The 23,353-nt window shown below is 37.9% G+C and overlaps 1 protein-coding gene across 1 annotated transcript; it reads right to left on the bottom strand.

Moving 5' to 3' along the window:
• Positions 1-449: 449 nt before the first annotated feature.
• NUP107 (nucleoporin 107) lies at positions 450-22,054 on the bottom strand. The gene is made up of 28 exons (XM_066183215.1): positions 21,989-22,054; positions 21,158-21,243; positions 20,076-20,165; positions 19,216-19,331; positions 18,219-18,354; positions 17,579-17,682; positions 16,962-17,089; positions 16,587-16,635; positions 15,308-15,379; positions 14,738-14,826; positions 13,894-13,972; positions 12,828-12,941; positions 11,831-11,921; positions 10,601-10,677; positions 10,018-10,077; positions 9,526-9,671; positions 9,366-9,414; positions 8,236-8,305; positions 7,676-7,794; positions 6,015-6,053; positions 5,507-5,657; positions 4,394-4,500; positions 3,365-3,467; positions 3,024-3,184; positions 2,706-2,831; positions 1,935-2,048; positions 1,481-1,648; positions 450-793 (listed from the first exon to the last, which is right to left on the bottom strand). The coding sequence occupies exons 1-28, from the start codon at positions 21,994-21,996 to the stop codon at positions 686-688; spliced, it is 2,760 nt and encodes a 919-aa protein (XP_066039312.1). The 5' UTR covers positions 21,997-22,054; the 3' UTR covers positions 450-685.
• Between the last annotated feature and the right edge of the window lie 1,299 nt (positions 22,055-23,353).

Below are 23,353 nucleotides of genomic sequence, written 5' to 3'. Positions count from 1 at the left end.
CAGCTAAATGTATGTTTACACATGTAAACGGGCAGAACAAGCTTTCAAAATAAACTACAAAATCTCAAACGGAAGGTTTCAACGTACGATCATCTTTCCTCTGGCTCAGGATTTCATCGGTGTTTTAGCAACTCCTTCATGAACCAGCGAACAGCACAAGCCATGAAGCAAGGCTGCCTTCTCTTCTCAAGGGTTGGAACTAACCCCTCACTTCTGCTTTTTGGTTTTCCTTTCCTTCAGTGTGTTTTCTTCTGTTTTCTTCTCCCCTGCTTTCTCCATACACCATCCAGCAGTGTCACTTCTCCCTGTATCCATGCAGATTTTAATGCTAAGTACTGTTTCCAGTCTACGGGCAGCTCTTTTTGGCATGCAGCAAATCGATGAAGGAGGTTCATAGAATAATCAAATCTATATAATGACATTTTAGATTAGAATGAACAAACACTTCCTCATTTTCAAGCACTTTTATTAGGAAAAAATATGAAAAACATTGTATAACAAATAACATCTCTGAAGTTGGTCATACTTTTTTCAAGCTTAAATTGAAATCTGAAGGTTGGGGTTTTTTACCCCACAAAAAGAGAACACTTTGTCCAAGTAATGATTCTGTTGGGCTCTCTTGTTTGTTTTGTTAATAACCAAAATGTCCATGCTCAGAAATTTTTGCAAGTATCTACATGAAAACTTATGACTGAATTTCGTATCCCAAAGGATCAAGATCCTGGTCCAGAAGTATCAGAGAAGATTCCCTCAGCTTCTGTAGAAGCTTTCGGAGTTCTTCTTTTGAAAATACCTAAGAATAAATAAGAAGAAACCAAACATCATAAAGTTATATTTATTTGCAATGAATAGCACTGATTGAAAAAAGTAAGTGGTGGTTAATTAAATTGCTATTTTTCTATTTGATTATTTATTTCTATTTAAGATAGTGTGACAATCAGGCATTTCAGGACATTTAGTAAGACACGGGAGCTTAGTAGCAGCATCCAAAACCTGAAGGTAGGCTCAAGATAGCTGTGTCATTTTGGGGTTGTTTTTCAGGCTTTTGGAGGTAAAGACGGTCATGGGTAAACCAACTGCTCTAAACCAAAGCCTGCTTATACAGTGTCTGAAATATAATGGAAATAAAGAAATCAATTACAATTCTACAGCTAAACTTAGAATCACAGAATCATTTAGGCTGGTAAGACCTTTAAGATCATGAAGTTAAAATACAACAGCCACCACCCAAAAAATTAGTAATTGTGGTACTCAGAACTGGTTGTCAGAACACCGGTTATTATCCGCAATGTTTCAAACTTAAACTCTTTGATTCCTTAAGTCATAACAGAAGGAAACCTTTTACTACTGCAGTGAATGGGAAGTGATAAAGAAACTCAAGATGTTAAGGAACATATGGCGTCTTCCTCTCTGTATAGAAGCTTTTTACACAGCCAACCCACAGAGCTTTTAATGTAAAAAAAAAAAAAGCCCAGCTCACCGTGTACAGCTTGTGGCGCTCAGAGGCGACCATGTCAGCGAGGCGCAGGCACTCCTGGTGCTGCCCTGTGCTGTGCAGCACCGTGTGCAGCAAAAAGCACATCATGGGCAGGCACAGCTTTCGCAGCAGGATCATCTGGTGGGTTCGCTCAGGGTCGTCCTCGGCATCCTTACCAGAGCAAAAGAACACATTAGTGTTATGAAAATCTACCTTTAACAGGAAACTCAGCACAACCATGCAATTAGTACTGTCAGGGGCAGAAAACTGGCCTCAGCAGCCTGGAATGGACTGTCAGATATGATCTGTATGGTAACTAAGGGGAGCAAGCTCTAAATGCTCACAGCAAGGCCAGAGCCAATTAAACAGGAACACATGAAACTAAATGTCACAAAGGTACAACTACATATCATCTGTGCTTTGTGGTCTGCGTCATGACATAAAAATTTCATTTTACCTCTCTGACATCAACCATCCATCCACCATCAACAAAGAGCAACACATTGTACATTTTCTCCTTAGCATCAGCTGTAAGAGCATCCAAGAGGCCTTTCCAAATGCCATAATCCATCTGGCAAAGAAACAAAAAATAAACTACTGCAGAACAGGATAATTTCCAAAGCTATTTTAAAACAGACTGCAACAGGCAGTGCAGCTCAAATTCAAATTAGAATCTTCAGCCAGTGGCTAAAACTTAAAGGCCTGCTGCTAGCAGCTATTTCCATCCTTGCTTAATGCCCTGTCCAGAGAGTCAGACAGGTTTTTCAGACGCAAAGCCACTAGAGGAAGATAATTTTAACAACCTATTCTGCCATGCTTATAAAACAGATGTTTATATTAACTGAATACGGTGTATTTTTACTGGACAGACCTGCAAAAAGAACTTCAGTCAAAACAGAACTGCAACATCTTTTAAAAAACAAAAGGTGATAATACTCAATAGAGTTAATAGCAAAATCAAGTGCCCATGTTTATGAGTAACACTGACAATCAACACATAATATTACTATTACATTACAATATTTTATGTAAGTCTGAGTCATTACAAAACAGTATTTACTGTGCAGTGGCCTTATTCTATTGTCTCACTCTCTCAACGTAAAAATAATTTATAATAGAATCCTTAAATAATATGAAATAGCAGTCTTCTACACTGTTTCATTAAATTAAACTGCCTCTAAAGCAAGACCATAATGGTTTACAGTAAATAAGGTGGACTTCCACGTACCTCATACTTCTTTTCTTTATGTTCATGGGCCACTTTCTCAGTGAAACTTGCTTGTGGTAACAAGGAAGGCTTCTGTGGAGCTGAGTTCATGTGTTTAAACCATTCATTAAAAGTTTCATGGGCTTCCTGGATTGCATTGGAAACAGTGTTTGGGTATTTTTGACTTATCTAATAACCAGAATGTCATTACATGCACAGGTTTAATGCATCAAAGAGTCAGAAATTAAATCAAATGGACAAAGCTAAAGTTCCACCACCAAGGCAAAGCCAGCAGTATTTCTAAATAGCAACTTGGAATACTGCATATTTGAAACTCACCAAATATGCACGAATACATAAATGTTCCCGGATAGCATTGTCATCTTCAGCTGGAAGCGGAGTATCCATTCCCTGCTCTTCCCACTGGTTATATATTTCTGCTATAGAATCTTGGGGAATCTTCACAAACACATCTTTTGCAGCTTCATGTTTCTTGGATGCTATGAGAATGTGAACTGGGTATCAGAGCTTTGCAATTTCCATACCTTATCTTCTTAAGCTGGCAAACCCATGCTTTTTAAAAGACTAGATCCAAAGCTATATCAAATATAGTGCCAAGAGCCAATGAGAACAAAACCGACATTTAAAAATAAGTCTACAATATTTGTGAAGCTTAGTACCCAAGAACTTCCTCATGATTGCATTGCTTTGCTTAAGTGCTTCCGCCCTCTGTGCAGGATCGAATACGAGCCAGTCAATTACATCTATTTTCAGCTGATCCGCCTGTAAAAACCAACAAAGAGATTCACCACCGTTTCAAGCACACAGCTGATGTAACACACATTAGATCTGGTCAGGGAAATTCACAAGTTTGGAAAGCATTAAAACATAGTAACAAGGATCGCTTTATTCAAAAGCTTAGAAAATCTCTGCCATCTGGAATAATAATAAAAAATAATTTTTAAGTGTTTCCAAGATATTCAGAGCACCATCTCTCAACATTTTTTATGGATTATGATGCATTTTCCTCAAATTTTAATACGAAAATACACTGTACCAACATGTTTTATGGAGCTCTTGCTATAATCTTCAGGGGTGCCATCAGCCTGCAACCACAGTTTTCCAACTCTTGTGTTAGATAAGCTACCTTTTTGTCTTAGGGAGTTTAAACTCTTACTGAAAAGCAAAAACATTACCACAGATTTGCAAGTGATCAGTTGCTTTCTAAACAGTACTTGGAATAGAGCCTATTAACATTACCTTGCTGTCCCTAAAGCACTGAGTTGGATCCAACCAATGCTCAGTAGCAGTGACAAGGAAACTGTCAGCAAAAGCAGTGTCTGCTGTAGCTAGAAATGCCACTTGAGCATCTTAAAAGGTACATCTGAGATCCGAAGTGTTAATCCTCATAAATTGTAGAGGCTACACAACATCCTACTCCCAGCTACAACATAGGGTGCTGCAGACATTTCAAGGGCCTTATCTTCACTTCATGTTTGTATACAGGTAGGACTGCTGGTAAACGCCCACCCAAAGAGCAAGGAGAAGCAGAAACAGAGTCATGGATTTGTGCAACATCCCCACTTGGTCACATGGAAAACGCGTTTCCCTCATAGGCTTTTTCAAGGCAATTCTCACCATTTTTGAAAGAAAAATATGGCTCATACATGGTCAGAACTCCATAGTTGATTGCAAAGTGAGGTACTCACCTCTGTTGTGCCTGCATCCAGCACGTGGTCATGGTGGCTGAACTCCCCAGCGTCCTTCTTGCGGATGTTTTCAACAACAGTTTTTGTTATGGTTGCAACGTCCAGACCTGGGTTAAAAGAGAACTGCGTAAGAGCTATGGTGAATTCAAACTTGACACAAATTGAATTTCAGACTCCAGTTGTTGACCTTATTCCTTACTCCTGGTAGTTCTTATCAGTCTGTTCCCACACACATTGTCAAAATCCATTGTAAGCTTTTGCGCTATGTAATTCATTGCGGGTATTTTACAGGAACAAAATTTAATATAACAGAGAATATCAAATATGAGAATAAGACAACTAGTAAGTTTTTCAGTCTGTGCTGAAGACAGTATATAGATATATCTGCTAAGATCACCGATTCCTGTAATTCTGACAGCAAGATGATGATTCGACAGGAATGTCCCAGGCAAAGCTCAGAATAGTTCTTTTACAGATGCTTAAGCAGGATGTTTTATTTTTGAAACCTTAGCTGAGTTTAAAAGAAAATGATTGAAAAATGGCTGAAGTTAAAACACTGAAATCTGCAGGAAATCTGCTTTCTTGCGCATTCTGAGTGGCACAGAGGCATTGTCAAGCAATGGGCAGTGTGCTGCTTCACTGTAATCCCTTCTAGTTTCATGTACAGGCCTGGAAAGAAGTTTACAATTAATGCAAGCAACCCACCATGGCTAAGAAAAAGCACTATAAATAGGACAAAAAATTTAAGATTCTCATAACCCTCCTAAATCCACAAAGAGGTGTATATTTTTATAATTAGTTCTCTGAAATAATATGACCATGTCAAGCTTCAGAACATGTATTTGAGACAGGCGGCTGGCATTTACTTCCTGGTGTGTTTGGACAAAACCCAGAGGCAGTGATATTTAGTTTAAACAATTCCTGGTTAATGAAAACACACCAATACACCTACTCGAAGAAATGATCAGTAAATTAATGTTATTTAACTGAAAACCAGAGAGACATGGGAAAGGAAAGAGTATCATATTCATAGCTAGGTTTTGGAGCAAAAACTACTGAAACTCCAAATAACTCAGGATATAAAATGATAATGGGACTATCAGGGTCTCTCACCTGCTTCTTTTGCTAATTCAAGGCAGTGGTGGCGTTGATCGCTCTCAGTAACATCTTCAAGAAACAAAGCGTACTGAGCCACAGCGAGCTCTGGGGGCAGGTGGCTGACATAAAATGCTATTAAATCTGTGTGCTTCTCAGATACCAACCGCTGCACAGTAGGAAGCAAACACACAGAATAAGAAGCAAATATATAGAAAATATCCACTAATATAAAAATATATATCACAGATATGCATACTATACTTCTTAGTGAAAACACCTAAGTGTTTACATTTAAGTAAAAACATGTACTGGGTAAACCCAAAAAGTGTAATAAATTTACAATAAATTTATTCTGATACAGGAAGATTCCACTCAGTTTCTAAACAAGCTTCCATGTGTCTCTTGAGAAAAGAGCATCAGCTGCATCATAGCTTTTATCATCCTGTAACCTTAAGTCTGCTTTTCTTCCTCCTTTACATCTAAATTACATTAGAGAAAACAAACAGTATTTCTGAAAGCTTACCTGAATGTAGGTCTTCAGGACTTCAACAGAAACTTCCTCCTTATTGCAAACAGATATAAATTCAATTTTAAATCAGATAATGTGGAAAATAAAATAAAAGGTACTTGACAGGCTATCACTATTAAAACAGACACAAGGTTATTTGCCTGTTTCTGCTTCAGTAATCTATGCAGACATGCTCAACTGGAAGAACTGTTTCTCTTGGAGCATGGTTAAAAAAGCATGTTTTCTGATCCAAAGATACAGTGTTCCAAGGATTTTCTTTTTCAGCAACTGGATAATATAGTCTTTGGTCTAACTGGCATGTTACTTTTTACATGATTTTTAAAAATTTCCATTTTACCATATTTTTTAATTAATAAACAAAATGTCAGGTACAAAGATTACTACGGCACTGTACTACATGCCCTGTTTTATTATAGAAAATGATAATGTAACAGGGTATAAATATTACCTGACTCATCTGGAATAGCCTATACTAAACAACCACTATAGTCCAAGCACCTGAAACTGCTTTAGCCAAGATTCAAGTGTTTGTTGCTCTCAGAAATTATCATTTTAATTTTATGTGTGTAAATTGAAGACCTTCATCTAAGCATATATATATATAAACCGCATACAATCAATATACAACAAACATCATAAAAGTTTGCACTTCTGCCTCTTCCCTGTGAAGTCCACTGAGGGTTGATCAAGTAATCATACAATAAATACATCTACTCTAAAACTGTAAAGGCAGAATCAACTATTATAAGTTCCCACAATAGAATTAATGTAGGAGATTGCACCTTTTTTGATCCTTCCGTCAAACATATGCTAATGGCTAGTTATACTGCACTTTAGCTTAAAGACCTACTCTTTAAGTAGGTCTTTAAATTTTGACTCTGGCTACAAAATTAGTATATACACACACACACACACACACACACGAACGCTCATCTTATTTAGCTGAATGTTAACTGACTTCAAAACAGATTTCCCCAAGGAACTCAAGCAATGATTGGAAGCATGAATAAACAATAACTCAGAGCTGTACTTAAATCAACTAATGAAAACACACATTTTCCCAAAAGATTCAGAAATTTACTTGATACATAATAGCTTCTAAATTTTAAAACAGTAGAAAAGGAGAGCCCCAAATTACTTGTGATATTGTCAGAAATTACTAATTACAGCTGTGTGACCCGTGTATTTAGCATAAATAGGCCAGGTAGGTGGTAGGCTATACTTATTTTATACTTGGAGATAATAAGAAATCTTCAGCTGGCACTAATGACCTCAAGCAAAAGCATTTATGAGCTTACAGCAGCAATAGGTACCGATCCAGTAGTTGTCTATAAGAACAGGTTATATTCAAAACATCTTGGCTGCTATAAGTGAGCCTAACACCGAAGTTTGACTCAGGACCTTCTCAACAAAGGGCTTCTGAGTAAAATCCACCATCCTCAAAACCCAATTTTTAAGCTCAGCTGGAAAGGAGGAGGATACTCTTATCTCTTTTAGGTTCCAAGACCAACAAATACACTATTTAAGCATGCAGCTCCTCCTCAGCCCGGTATTAATTTACCATCACTCTATGTTGCCTATGTATTTGCACACAAGCATTTCTACTTCAAAGACTGGCTACTTCTATGACAGCAAATCAAGTACAGGTGACTGACCTTAGTCTGCATACCCAAAGTGCGGAAAAACAGAATAAGATGTGTCATGAAACGAAGGAGGTGTCCAGGGAGCACACTTCTGTCTTTGGAAAGCCACCTGCTGACTTCTTCCATCAAACCTATAACCACCAAGGAAATGTCTGCATTAGCCACATCATGGAGAAAAAGAAAAAAAACACCTAGGAAATATTTCAAAATTATGCATTTACTCAACAAATGTAATTTAGTCTCAGAAGTCTGAGAAAACAGAATAGCAACAATTTCGGAAAGATGTAGCTGTTTGGCTTAAAAATGTACTGTATGTATTCCATCATTTCTCAGAAGAAGTTACAGCTACAGTCTGGCATGTATCCTGACAGATTTCCATGATTTCATTACTTCTTTGAAAACTACCTTGTAGGTCAAACTGTCCCTACAATTCTTGATTAGAGCACAGCTTTAATGCAGAGCTTGCCTACTGTGTGCTTCTAAAAATCCATTCATACAGAAGTTACCGGAAAGGTCCCTCAAAATAATGTAGTCAGTTGACAATAAAAAAAATCACTTAGAGAAATGCTCACCATCTACATCTCCAAGAATAATGAATTTCTGAATCACATGATAGTGCTCTTGATTCTCCTCTATAACCCTCTGGAGACAAAAAAAAAAAAAAGAAAATTCAAACTTTGAATAAATCTTCTAGCATAATGTATGAAGAAACAAACTTATAAATAAAGCAAAGGTTCCTCAGGGGAAAAAAGCTATCCTATTTCAAAGGGTATTTTTCATAAAGAGCAAGAGAAAAGGCACTTGTTGTCTCCACATCTAATTACAAGAACATTGACAAACAGAAAGAAAGAACTGGAATATAGATCTGTGCAGTTAATACTTTCATGGAAGACATCCAACACTAAGGGCTTTTTGCTCTGAAAAGGAGAATAAACAATGATGTTACAGGTAAGATGTACAGAAATCACAGAAGAAGGCCTGTGAAAGTTACTTCTGGAAGAAATTCCACCTTCTCCCCAGAGGAATTAATACATTAATGCATGAAATGCAATTCAAACACATCTGTAAATCTGCTTTATGGTGAGGATTGCACTATGTTGCAATGGCAAATACAGCTGGCTGTATCTGTAGCTGACTGCATGTCTTTGTTTTAGTAATAAGAAAAATGCCATGTGTCCATTCCATCAAATAAAAGTAAGTGCAGTTTCCATTTAATCACTGCAAAATTAACCTGTAAGTTATGTATCCCCATCTTACATGAATTGAGTATTTTGGGTGCTAAAAGTAAAAAAGTGTCTCAGTCTAAGCAAATACGCTTCTAAATTCTAAAAGGCTTGTTCTGAAATATGCACACAAACCTCCTATGAAGAAAATGGAATGTAATTGATTTTGAACATTTTACTGAAGTGTTGAATAGGTGATTTACTTTCCTTTGTATGTCTGACAACAAGTGACAGCTGGTTTGGCAGACAGAGAGCAGGGCAACAGAAAACCTGTATCACTTTTACTGTTAAGAGATAGTAGCACGAAAAAAAATCTATTTGAATTGGGAAAATCACACATTTTTGGGGAGAGAAAATACGAAACAAATTAGTCATTGTGCATATTTGAGCATTTCAATAAAGAGTGCAGTAAAAAGTAGAACCCAGTGAATAATTAAAAATGGTAAACAGTGAGGAGAAACACTGCAGTTATTACGTACCCTTTTGTCTGTTGCCTGAAGTTCTTCAAAAACTTTTTCTGAAGTCCAGCTTCAAAGCAAGAGAGAAAAGACAAAACAGGTGACCTTGAATATTCCACACAGATTCCATACAGGATGCTTTGTTGAGTATAGTAGCGGCATAATTTTACTTGAAACTTACTTTGTTTCTAAATAATCTCTAGGGAGCTCTTCCATCTCCTCTGCAGTTACTACTGAGGTTCGTATTTCCTGCTCGACTAGAGTGTCCACCATGACCCTGAAATACGCCCAAACAGTATCTTCCCAGGTATCACAAACTGGAAGAAGCTACATATTAAAAAAACAGAGTAAAAATTATTAAGAGATGGAGAAACATCAGAACCCAAACAGAGCAACTATAACTGAGGATCAGATTTTCAGGCACCAAAGTAGTACAGTAACCACTTTAAACAGCAGCCTTTCCTTGACGGGAAAGTCTATAATATATTTAATTAAGACATGTCAGTATTACAAACAGCATGTCTACTAAAGCAGCAATGTTTGCCATTGTTCTGCTTACTAGATCTTTAAAAGTGCAGAAACCAGTAACTGCAATAATTCTGATGATATCGTCACATATGAGAAAGGACATGCACAACTACTAAACACTGCTTAACTAGGGGACTTGACATACCTGTTTGAGGTTTCCACTTAGGGCTGCATAGATTGCTCTTTCATATCTATTAAACTGCTCCTAAAATAAACAGCAAAACCACACAAACTTTAAATTACAAAGCATTTAAGTTTTCTAGTAATTTTACATTTTATTAGAGATTAATCCACTGCAAAATGTTCCATCTAACAGATTCCAAGTAAAGTTGCAAAATCACAAGACACTCAAGGAGCCAAAGTAAGAACAGCAAGTGACTTTCTCTTCGCTAGCATCCCCTCGTAACTTAGGAGAAAAATTTACATTGACCTGGAAAGAAAGCAATGTTTTCTCTTTCCATTCAATTAAGTCAAGATGAAAGTCAGTGTCAGTGGTTTTACTTTCAACCAGAAAAAACAAAGGCAGATGTTTCCTGAAAAAGTGGGGCTGATTATGTAGATTTCTCACAATACATAAATATGATATTTCAGAAGTCCTCTTAGAAGCATTAATTGTGAATCCTCTAAGCAGCAAACACAGAGTGGGAATGTTTACTTAAAATCCCATTTCAGAGTTCAGACAAGTTCAAATTTATTTATTAATAAAAAGAGAAGCAGCATTGTCTTACCTCTTCAGCCATGCGCCAACAACTTATTTTCCAAATGCACCTGTATGGATTGCCTTCAACAGGCTCCAGCTCTTTTCCTACATGCAAAGAGTAATTAAAAAAAACCCCCCAAAAAAACCCAAGGGGGAGAGGAAAAAGAAAGTGCTATTAAAAAAAGTGAATCCAGTAACATCTAAAAAATGGTCAAGTCTATTTTAATTTCACAGCCCAATTTCAACCCCTTTAGGACTCTTCCTGAAGTATCTTGATTCTTTTGACTGGACTGCAAGGTGGCTTTTCTGGCTAGTTTGGTGAATTTGCATCTATAAGTTACAGTAATTTAAAAACTTGGCTGCTATCTAGCTTTTAATAACATAATGCTTTTGACTGTAACGTATCTACAGTGCCTACATTTGGAAAAAAACGAAGTTAAGGGGAAAAAAAAATTTGTCTTAATCAAAGCTTCTGAAAAACATCACTGCTTCAGTGGTGCTGTTTTGCATGCATCTGCTGCACAGGCATTTATACCTGTGTAACAACAGGTTAGGTAGGCAGACTCAAAAAAAAAGCTAGGACAGGGGTGTGACATGCAGATAAAAGCAACAGCCTATCAGGATTTGAAAAGAAGGAAAGCATTAAGCCTTTCACACCCAGTTATAAACAACACTTAGACTCATTCCTAAATTCCTTGCCAAATGCTGCAATGTAATGAATACAGAGAGAAGCAAGGTACTGTGTAAAAAATGGGGAACCATATGCAAGGAACCAAGGAAAAAGTACTGTACAATTTTCAAATATTTTAAAAGCATCTCCTTTTCTTGCATTTACATTTGCTGAACTCTAGTCCTACTACACCTTTCTGAAGCTGGGTATATAGTCCAATTGGAGTCTGTAAGCAACAAAAAGTGTGCGAAGTGGAATAAGCTGGATGTTAAGAAAATACAGACCCCAAGTATTATATGGAGGTGGAGAAGATCCGTACAGAACTCTGATACATCTACTTCCTAGTGATTATATCGGACTTTAAGAAAAAAAGTGGCTTTAGTATGTGTAGATGGATTCAATGAACTCACCTTCAACTAAAATAATTTCATGTTAGTTTTTACATGTTCAAAAGACACAGTAAAATATTCCAGATACCAAAAAAGGCTCATCAGTTGAAAAGAAAGAACTATTTCTCTTTGCCACAAACAGATACTACAAGATCTTAGTATTTTTGTATCTGTCTCAAATGCACTTTGGAGCAAATACCTCCATTTATGTTAGGATCATGATACAATTTCCAGCCTTCCAAAGTTGCAGCTCTCCAGGCCTGACCACATCGTTTGCATAAACGCTGTGCCTGAAAAATAATGCATTTTCTCAGCAAAACACACTTCAAGGTAAGAAAACCTTCAGTTTCTTCTTAAAATGTGAACATCATTAAAATAGTTAATTTGTGTAGAGATTCTATGTGAAAAATAAGCACAGAAGATCTTAAACTCAAAACAACTGAAAGATTTCCAAGTAAATGTCACCCTATTTCATTGAAATTTTGTTTTTCAGTAAGTATTTACAGCAATGTGAAAAATGTGCTACAGCCTCATCTTTGTTAGCTAGACAGATGTTTTGCATCATTCTGATAAGTTTAGTGTAAACCGCAGCCCTTTGGTTTAATCGTTGTCTTCATGCAGGATCTACTTTCCCAGTTCACTTAGCCTTCCCAACACCAAGTGAAGTTGCAAATTTCTATTCACACTGCCCTGCAGCAATATGCTGATGTTCCCACATCATCAGAAAATGAACAGATGTGCACCATACTGGAACAGAATATGAGCAAGTAACCACAGTCCTCAGTTAAGGTGTCTGGCATGAGAATCTCAAATCCCCTTTTCTCCCCATTACTCAAATATCATCATGTGTACACATCTGATAATCTTCCTAATTGTGTCTCTAACCATCAATGGATGCTCTTTTAAAGCATTCTGTGTGTTTGTCTTAGCAGTATTTAGTATCAAAACACAACAGTGAAAAAATATTGTCAAACAACCCAAACACCCAAAACTACATTTTTTCCGTAACATCTATTCTACACCCAAAATTACTTTCCTAAAAGCAAGTTTGGTTAAAATGCTAATTTGGCAGTCAGTATTGACAACAAATTGAAAACTGAATCACTACAAGGCAAATTTAAATAGACATTTTAGTACACAGCTTACTGGCTTTAACAGTAAGATATTTATGTTTATGTAATTAAAACTTACACTACCTCATCTGTCATTCCTGCTCTGATGAGAGTGAAGAGATACTTCAACAACCTTGCATCATCTTCTTGGTCCAAATCATCAAGTGGCAGTTTCTGTCGAATAGGAGCATCTGGATCCTGCAAGGAAAAAAGTCATCACTCATCTACACAATACCTCTATGTCTCTTCCATTCAAGTCCTGCCCTGCTTTATAATTTGGAGTCACTTTTTCATGTAGGCCCAGCAATCTGTACAACCCATGTAATATTGAGCATGATGCTTCTGTTTTTCCTCTGATTTCTTTCATTCCTCTTCTGTCACTGTTTCTATTGGAAGGAGTCAATGCAATTAATTTACTCCACTGCCTTGTTATTTGCCCCAAATTTCTTATCTTCCACCTCTTCTCACCTTCAAACATCCTTTGCCCTTCTGTCTATCTGCCTACCAGACTTTGTCCTCCTCCACCTTCTATCTGAGAAGGCTTTTTACAACAGCTGCAGTTGCTTCTATTTAATCCAAAGAGATTTTCTAAAGCCAATCAATACCTCAGATAACTCCCCAGTTGAATTAATCTTCCATGGCTGCTTTGCTGTCACTGAGGCACTTCATCACCGCATTCTAATGGACAGTCCTTTCCTTCCTTGACTTCTCTCCTTTTAGATTTTATTACAGAGCTCTCAAAGTATTGCATTAGGGCTTGGCTTCATTTTACTAGTTACTGCATAAAGACAGCATTTCCTTATCTGCAAGGGCTCCCAAGGGGTTTTATAAACTTTACTGGTTAGGGACATGAGTTTGTTTCAGACATAAAAAGTCATAATAAAGAAATTACTTCACCAAATAGATCACATGTACTTGTGAGGGGAGGTGGGAGTATGGAAGTGATTGCTGAAAGAAAACACAAGTCCACAGTGATCCTGGAAAGAATTTTTGAGGTGCTCTGCCTCACAATTTCTGCAACAATTTTTAGATACTACCACAACTTTTAGACAGCACAACTATCTAAGAATTGGTGGCAATCTGTGAAGACAGCATATATATTCTTTCTAGCCCATTTTGAAGCCAAGCCTTAGTTTTATATAATACTTACCAATTCTGTTACCAGAGGACGAGAACTTCCCATGTATGTACTTGACTGTCGCTGCTTCAGGGAATGTAGTGTGTTATCCCTGAAAGCAGTGAAATGTTTTACAGAAAAATGTCTTTAAGCAAGCATCTTTCAATAAGACAAATATTGAAAGATATATTTTGTTTCATGAGTATATTTACAGAACAGATACTTGGTTTGGTTGATATATCAATGGACTCTGCCAGTGCTGTGAAAATGCAATATTTCGCAACAAGTACAATATTAAAATTAATGCACACATATTTGATTTCTTTCAAAAGCATCCGTTATTTCAATCATTCATGTATTAACTGATCTCTGCAAAAACGAATTTTCCCATTAGCACTCACTATAAAGTCAGTCTAGAACAGAAATTTAACTAAGGATAAACACATAATTCCAAAAGCCTGTATTCACCAGCCATTAAAAGCAGGTTTATTCCAGGCATCTAGTGTTAAAAGGTAGCCTTTGGTCCATTCTGCCATAAAACCCATCAGTGATAACAAAGGTGACAATAACGGCTTGTGGTGAAGGGTCAATGACACAAAATGATAAGAACTTAGGTAAAAACTAAAGCCAGACAAAAATTAAATTAAAACGGTTTCATTACTTTTCCTTTCATCTTTGCCTCCCAAAAGGCATTAATTGACTTCTGGGATTTCCTTCAGTGGATGGGTAAAAAGTCTCAATTTTAACATGTATAAATTTAAAGAAGTGAATGAAGAGAACAATCTGCAAAAAACACTTCTTTTCAAGAGTGATTCTGCAACTCTGAATCTTACACTTTATGAGAAAATGTATATAATCAAAGGAAATCTGAACTCACCAATACACTGTTTTCGCATAAAACTCAATATTATCGGAGAAGTCCCCAATTTCATCCTTAGCAATGCTCTCTAGCCAATCCACCACCAGCTAGAATAAATTTAAATTACATTTTTAAAACAAACATAGAACAAATAATACTTTTGCTGCCTTCCTCTCACCTCTGGATCCACTTGTTATCTAAGCAGCAACCAAAAGGCTGAGAGATCCAGAAGACTATTTCACTTGCATTGTAAGTATCCAACATGAAGGTGGTTGGCATTTGAGCTCCCTTTCTCACTGGATACTGCAGTCTAACACAGTGCTACTTAACAGCTTGCCAATCACCAGAAACAGTAACAGATGCTGCACACAGGAACAGCTCTCAGCCTTTCATTCTTTGCAAAATAGCCTGAAAAACCTTTCTCATCTTTAGCAACTAAGGAGCATCATTTTTATGCATACAATTAATACACACTTGAGTGGATATTAAAAAAAAGTATTAGAAGCAATCCCAAAAAGTGCATAGAGCATCAGTGTTATCAACATTTAATCTACTTTCATTCTCATATTAAAAAACTTTCCATCATACCTGACTTTGTCGAACAAGTGAATCTTTCTGAAACAAGTTGTCTACAGTTGTTTTTTCACTAGCAGTTAAAGCCTGTTTTAAAAAAAGCTGATTATTACTTCACGGAAAAGAAAATTTCCACAAAACCAGAAATATCTAATCAAACAAACACTAATTCAAAATTTGCTACAAGTTCAGTAGGCTCTCTTTCCCTTCCCTCTCTTTAAAAAATAAATGCCTTACACAGTGTTTTATTTAATCTTTTACATCCAGTTACACTAAAAACTGTAAAAATGAGACTTAGAACATAATTCACAAATACATGACTACAGAAAGACTCCACCCAGTAGATTCCTTGACGGCCTGCATATTATCTTAAATCCAATTTGTTACTTTAAATTCAAAAATAACATTTTTCAAGGTCATACACACATTTAACATTAAAAAGGGTGAAAAACAAACAAACAAGATACCAACCCCAGAGCCCTGATCTTTCTATCTAATCTCCTGCATTAATTTAACTTTCATTAGACTTGCAATAAAAAGAGAACAGAAGAACCATTTTCCAAAAAACACAGGTAGGAGGAAGCTGGGTATTTTTGGCACAACAGTGTTTAACACTGACAACTTAGCAGTGGGAATCGTAGAGGAAGCTATTTTATGACTGAGAAGAAAGATCTGCAATCATAAATTTTACAAAGGCAGAGTCACCTTACTTATTGTTTTGTTTTCCTAAGCATATTCCGGCAGCAAAGCCTGGAAGCACTGTATTGACATAGAGAAGATGACTACAGCTGTAATAAGAATGCTAAAAAATTTGGATTTCTCTTGAGATAAACTGGAATAATAACTGCAAGGGCTAGACAGCCTGAGACCACATGTTCCTCTTTTAAGCAAAGCAAAATTATCTCTGACCTATGGGAACGTCATAGCTACTGAGGCAGCTTTTAAAAATAAATAAATAGTTCTTTCTAGTGAATTTAGGGTTGTGCTGTGCAGAGCCAGGAGTAGGATTCAATGATCCTCGTGCATCCCTTTCAACTCAGGATATTTAAGGAAACAAAACAAAGGATAGTTTACCATAATTTTTATACTAGCATTCTCTGTTTAGAACTGAATATTTAGATTTATCTTCACAATAGGTGAAATAATAATTGTCTTGATAAAAATCAGTCTCATTTTTCAGTTCTGAATTTTGAGTGACTGCCACTTTGAGATTGTAAAATATAAGCATTTAGCCTCTATTTTCCTTATTTAGCTTCTTATATCACTTAAAAAAATGCCAAGAGTCCGTGCTTACAGTGATATCAAATGCAGTTTCATCTTCCAGTGCAGACTGTATTCTGTCTCTAGAAATAAAAGTGCAAAACACTAAAGATTAAAACAAAACCTGAGAAAATTGAGTAAAATGCCTAAGGTATAAATACTTAAAAATACTTTACAAAAATGTTCTTAAAAATCCTAGAAGTTGCAAAGGTAATAAGAACACTATTTACAATTTCATTTCTGAAAATAGATAATGAATAGATAGAATTTATATCAGGACCTACTTCTATAAACAACTTACTAATAGGTACTTAATTGCTTGAATCCCTATTTATAAACCCATAAAAAATTTGTCCAAGAAAGTCATCTCAGTACAAAAATGTAGTAGTGTGCTTTTCAAAGGAATTACCTATAAATCGAGGACAGCAGTCTCCAAGTCACCATTTCCTGCTTGAGAAGCCACAAGACACTGGCAGTTTTGGAAAACTTCTGCTGTCCAGGAGTTGCCCGATAAACTATTTTCCCTAATATATTCACCTGAGGGAAATAAATTTATGCAGAGTTAATACTGCCCATCGGTGCATTTTTGCCTAAGCCATTACAGTAATCTTTTTATTATCCTGAATGTTTCCAACAAATGGGTTTGATTATCATCTCTTCAAGTGATGATTTTATTTATAAACTAACACAATGACTTAATTTATTTATATATGGTAGATAGAAATAAGTACATTTTAATCCATCTTATTAACAAAAGCATTTACACATCTGCTGGTATATTGCCACTTGACACTTTCAGTGGAACAGCAGCCAGATGACAATTTTAGTATTCAGCAAGCTACACCATGGGTGTTCCTGTGCCAAAGCAGCGTTTGAGGAAAGTGAGATGCTACTCAATGCTGGTGTTCAATGACTCATAAGCCGGAAGATTTAAAGTATGTATGTTAAGCACTGTGACTTCACAGCAACACTGCTTTGGGAAGGGAATGTAAAACAAAGTAAATAAAAACACGAGTAACTACTTACCTGACTGTTACAAATATTTTCATACTCATCCACAAGATCAAAAATGGTGGTTGATGTATGCTTCAGAAAGGAATGCAGAAAGTCTGAGTACATGCTCATAGTAGCTAGGACAGACATAAGAAGAAACAGCCGTATTAGTGAGGCACAACTCAGTAAAAAAGCCCCCACTGGACTATGAAAACATCCTTCTGATGACAAGACTTCTCAGTTTTGGAAATTTATATGATTATAATGATGATATGAACTATCTCACAAAGTCAGAAGTATTTATCAGCTAAGATACTAAGATAGACAGAAGCTATGAGTTATGTCAGTTACAAAACTTTTGTTGTAAATATGCCACCTGCAAGAATTTCAACAGCAAACTCATTGGTGTATCTCCACAAAACTAATCCAGTTTGCTTCCCACATCACTAGAGCATCACATTTCTTTCATCAGAACAGGTTCCATAGGAAGCGCAAACACACAAAACTCCAATAAACTGGAACAGTGTGATTATCTGAACTTTTAAAACTAGACTGCTTTTGACTAAGAAATACCAGCAAAATCATACAGAAAATTTTTAAAAAGGACATATATATTTATACCCCACAAATCAGAACTGCAAAAAATTATTAGTAAAACTTTAGATTGTCTCACCAGCTTCCCCAGGATCATCCTCACGCAGCAACACAGCACTCATAGTGACATCTTCTGTCATATTGGACATGTCTGCATTTACAAACATTCCTGTCTGCTGAGGTGAGAGTGCCATTGTCCAGCTACTTTCATCCAACTAAAACCACAACAAGAACATAAAGAAAAAAAATTATAATCTCAGATATTACAAGCCTAGCTACACCTTTTTTCCTTCTATATGAACGGTATATAAACAGAGAGTCCTAAAATCTAATAGTGAAATAACTGACTTTAGATAAGATGCAACTATGCCTTAGTAGTTCCCAGTGCTAAGAGTTCTGTATACACTTTGATCAACTGGACCCCAGAAGCTGATAATTTATGAAGAAATAAATGGTCCGTATCAAGTTACAGAAACAACTAAAAAGGAGTATGAACTAAAATGTAGATAGAGAAAAACACATTAACTTCTTTTGAGTTAATTTAAAAATAAATGGAGATAAGATACTTCAGAGGTCCCTACTGATAACTTTTCCCATCAGTGTTTTTTCAGAGACATTGCAGTAGAAGATAATCAGTGTCATCTAAAAAGTCATCAGAGGAGCTTGTTCTTCGAAGTCTAAACTTCAACACTCTAGTGAAGCCTAATACTGGAGAATGCTAAAATAAGAAAAATCCCAAAGTTTTACCTTGCTAACATAAAACAATTATCTTTGAAGAATTTGTGAACAAGCACAGCCAGGACTTTTGTAGTCACAGGCCGACGCCATGAGGACTAGCTCAACACACATGGTGTATTTGGAGAGTCCTCATAAACCTCTATTATTCCTCCCTGAATCATCTCAGAGAACAACACAGTAATAAATAACATCAGCAGAAAACAGCAAGAGCAGTACTAGCAAGCTTGTACCACTCACAGCTTGTGTTTGGAGCAAACACCGCAGAAACACTAAACTGGTAGCTTCTTATGTTTCACAGGGACAAAAGAGAAAAAGATGCTGTCCTCTAACCCTCTTACCATTGACAGACTGCCAAAAAGTCCAGAATTTGGTACAATGAGAGGAGATTTTCCTCCTGTTCCCAGGATGGCAGACATATCTGATGGCTTCATGGAGCTGCGATGTAATGCAGTACCTGAAAGAGAAAGACGTTTTTCTGCAAAGTATTTAAAGCTACTCTGCTCTATCCAGAAATTCCAAAACAAATTTTTAACAGAGACTAAAGTACTTATGAAATGCAGACAGAAGCCTGAAAACAGGTTCCATATATGCACCAAATAGGCAATACACCTTCAGTTACTAGAGTTTACTGCAAACACACACGAGCATAAAGAGCAGCGCATCTCCACTCATTCTTTCTTGGAAATTGGTTTCCAAACTTTTAAAACAAAAGGCAGCCCAAAGGTGTGTCAACTAGAAAAGATTGCTCAGGAACTTGTCCAGCTTTATTTATCTCCAAGGACAGAGACTCAACAGACTATCTGGGCAACCAGCTCTAGCATTCAACCACCATTAGAGCAGAAAAAAGGGGGTGTTTTTTTATGTTTTATGTCCAAACAGAATTCCTTGTATATGCTGTTGAGCCTATTGCCTCTTGACTTTTCAGAGTACCAAGAAAAACTTGGCTCTTTTTTCAGTCTGTCCCATCAAAAGTTTATATATATTTACAAGATCTCCCCCAACCTCTTTCCCAGGATAAACGATCCCAGCTCCTCTCAGTCTCTCCTCATATATCAGATACTTAACCCACTAATCAACTTTGTGGGCCTTCACTGGATTAGAGCACATCCATGTCCTTCTTATGGATTGTTATTAATTATTAAGTACAAGCACATAAATCTTTTAACTAAATAGTAAGCAAACAAGCAAGTAGTCTTACCTGGCTGGTGAAGTAATGAATTAGGAGTTCGGGAAAGAAAGTGGCTTTTGGGCATCATGTTTCCAATAGTGTCATCCAGGGATGTAAGAACTGATTAATAAGTTAAGAAACACTCTCCTAAACACACTTTTGGGTCTATTCCAAATGACTGTGACTACTCGGAAAGGAAAAATATTTTGTCATAACTCAAACGTTATGAAAATTGCACATCTTGTCTTTAAGAGTATAACAGAAAGTTTCATAAAATGTTTCATCAGAACCTTAAAAGCTAGAGGGTTAAGGGACAGCACAAAGTGAAGTTTAGAAATATGAACACAACAGGTCTGGAGCTCCTCACAGCAGCTCAGATTCTGCCCCATGAGGAGCTGCTTCATGCTACATCAACCATAACAAGAAAATCTGAGTCTGAATGCATTTTTTAAAATGTTCCCTCTCTTGGTTCCAAGTGCTCTCTTGCTCTACTTCTCTTCTTCCTGTCAGCAACCAGGTTCAGTGCTCTAGGTATGATTTAGTAAGAAGTAGTTGTATAAAAGTTTCAGTAGCTTGTATTATAAGCATTCAGAAACATCTTGATTCTTGGGCACAATATAATCAGGGCAAATATCTCACTACCATTGTTTCAGATGCAAAACCCAGAAGAATAAGCAAATGTACTGGATTCCTTTGCAACCATAACCATGAAAATCCCATTATCTTAGCTGTCAAACTACATGGTGTGTATGGGGAGGTTCCTTATTGTAAAAAAGCAGGGGGGAAAATTTCTGTGGAAATTTAAATCTATGTCTGTGCACTACTCTTGCTATCACAGTGGATGGAAAATTAAGATACACTAGATCATCATAATACTCTGATACTACAATACCTGCAAATAAGCATAAAACCATAAAATTAAGATATAATGAAGAAAACTTATTTTTCTTTTTCAAAAGCTGAGAAATTGAGTCAGCAATGGCTCACATGGTTCCCTGGGTGGACAACCACCTGAGTTCATACATCCAGGAAAATCAAAGCAGTATTAAAAATATACACACCTGGTGAACACAGCAGTTAAAGACAAAAAATTCTTTACAGAGAAAGGATACTAGAAACTCTTTTCTGAGAGCCTTGCTTCCGCCCAGGTCTGACTATCTCTGGATCATGGGGGGATGGCATATCTTCAAAACCATTTCTACAAAACAGCAACACAGAAAACAAGCAAGTGAATTCAAGCAGGACATCCAAGATCTTATTGTCATGCCAAAGTAACTCCACAACCAGGAAACTTAAAGTGTTAGGTCATCTCCTATCTTACTACTTATGTCCAGTGTCCTCTGCAGAAATTTAGCAGTGCTTATTAGCTCAGGGAAACGAGCCTTCGTGAAACCCAGACTTTGTTCCTCCTACACCATAACTAACATTTTGCTATTAAAAAGGAGAAAAAAAAAAAAAAAAAGAAAAAGGTTAGTAAAAGACGCCACAGTAGGAAATTCAATTTGGAACTGAAAAATTACATTGAAAGAATGGCATGATTTCACTACATGATTTTTTCCCTGCGGATAACGCAGTCACCACGGGCTGGGAAAGCTCACTCTCCCCTGGCGACGGGAAGACCCGCGTTCCCAGTCACTGGGAGCAGAGGACTCGCTCCCGGTGGGCTGCGCAGGCAGCGCGGCCGCGCCTCAGCAGGCCTGGCAAAGGCCCGGCCCCGCGACCCCTGAGCAACTCACAGCTCCCGCTTAATCCAAAGACACACTCGAGAAGCAACAGCCAGACTTAAAGCTCTGGGTGACAAAAAGCCTCCGGTACGCTCAGAAGCCGCCGCAGGCCCGCTGCCGTTTCGCAGCCCGCACTGCGCGCACCCGCTCCCGCTGCCGGGGGAGTCTCCCAGCAGGCGCGGCCCGGGGCCGGGGGCTCCGGCCGCCGCCGCCCCTCACCTGTCCATGGCGGCGGCCCCGGCGCGGCCGGGCCCGGGCTCAGCCTTCCCGCCGCCGCCAGCGCCGGCCCGCGGCCCGGAAGGACACGGGCTCCTTCCGCCCGGGCGCCCCGCCCGCCCCGGGCCCGGCCCGTCCTGCGGGCAGCGAGCGGGGCCGCCCCGAGGCCGCTCTCCTCTGACGGTGCGGGGGACGCCGCGCTGAGGGTCAGAGCTTAAAAAAAACAACTCGTAGTGTGTCAGGCGCTATTGGGGTCATCTCGTCGCACAGAAAAGCGCTAACCAGACGCGCAAAGTGCTTCATACTCATTCGGCCGGAGCAGCCGCCGTCCCGGCCTTTGCAACGCCGAGTTTGTTTTCACCGAGTTGCAAACGCGCGTTTCTTTCCCGTTTCTCCAGTGTAATTCAGTCTACTGGCACCAACATTCAAGGGTAAAGTAAGCACCATGCAGGATCACTCAACCCTTCAAGGCTGGACAAACTTAACAGAATTATGAAGTTTCCGCTCCCTTCCCTTCCACAAATGAATTCAGCCTACATTTTAATACAGAAAAACATCGTTACTACTTTGGAAGTACAAACGTCTGTGCAAGTGACCGTGGTTCGTTTAGTTGCGCTCTAGGACAAGGAAAACTGTTCAAACAATCTTTTCACATAGACAGGGAAGTTCTGAAATACACTTGCAAGTACTTGGGTATTTTTAGGCCTACAGCTACAATGGGGTACTATCAAGCAAATTAGACAGAAGGATACACCTGACAACAGCTGCAAAAGGCAGCAGAAATGCAGGACACGGTCTGAAGTTCTCCAGCTTGCCTGAGATACTGATAAAATACCACGATGCCCAAGCATAGCGTCTCGTTGAAGCTGCCAGAGGCTAACTTCGGAAGGCTTCACAAGAAGAAAGCTGATGAAGACTGGGTATGCAGAAATACAAGCAAGCTGAAGATCTATAGAGAGTAGATTAGTCACTCAAGAAATGTAATTTTGGATTAAAAAAACCCCAACCAACCAGCCACCAAAACCAAAAAAACAAAAAAATGGTTCTCCCTCTGTCTTGAAGACTCAAGAAAGCACAAGCAAAGGCAGCAACCTTCATCATGACAGAAAACTGAGTGTTAAAGGAATTATTACATCCTAGATCAGTACTATATATTTAATAGAATTTACCTCTCAACATATCCTACTGAAACAATGTAGCATTATCGTCTCCAGTGCAGTGGGAAACTCAAGAGTAATGCACGGATCAGTATCTGGTTCAATCGTTCGCTAACAGCTCACACCCTCAGGCTAGCCCTGCCTCAGGGCAGAGAGAAAACAAGTGAGAAATGTATGATCACAGAGAAGACGCTTCCTTTGTGTTCCGTCT

Source organism: Chamaea fasciata, unplaced genomic scaffold (assembly GCF_029207755.1).
Source record: "Chamaea fasciata isolate MVZ Bird 193981 ecotype frontalis unplaced genomic scaffold, bChaFas1.0.hap1 SCAF_5, whole genome shotgun sequence".
Classification (NCBI taxonomy): Eukaryota; Metazoa; Chordata; class Aves; order Passeriformes; family Sylviidae; genus Chamaea; species Chamaea fasciata.
Note: the sequence above shows the minus strand (reverse complement) of the source record. Positions and strands in the feature narration are given on the sequence as shown.

What these genes read in the sequence shown, in the direction of transcription:
- NUP107 (XM_066183215.1), bottom strand. An exon ending in TGGATGCAGGCACAACAGAG is followed by an intron (nt 3,468 to 4,393) that starts GTGAGTACCTCA and finishes TGGTTTTTACAG; the next exon opens with GCGGATCAGCTGAAAATAGA. An exon ending in ATAAAGAAAAGAAGTATGAG is followed by an intron (nt 2,049 to 2,705) that starts GTACGTGGAAGT and finishes TTTCTTTGCCAG; the next exon opens with ATGGATTATGGCATTTGGAA.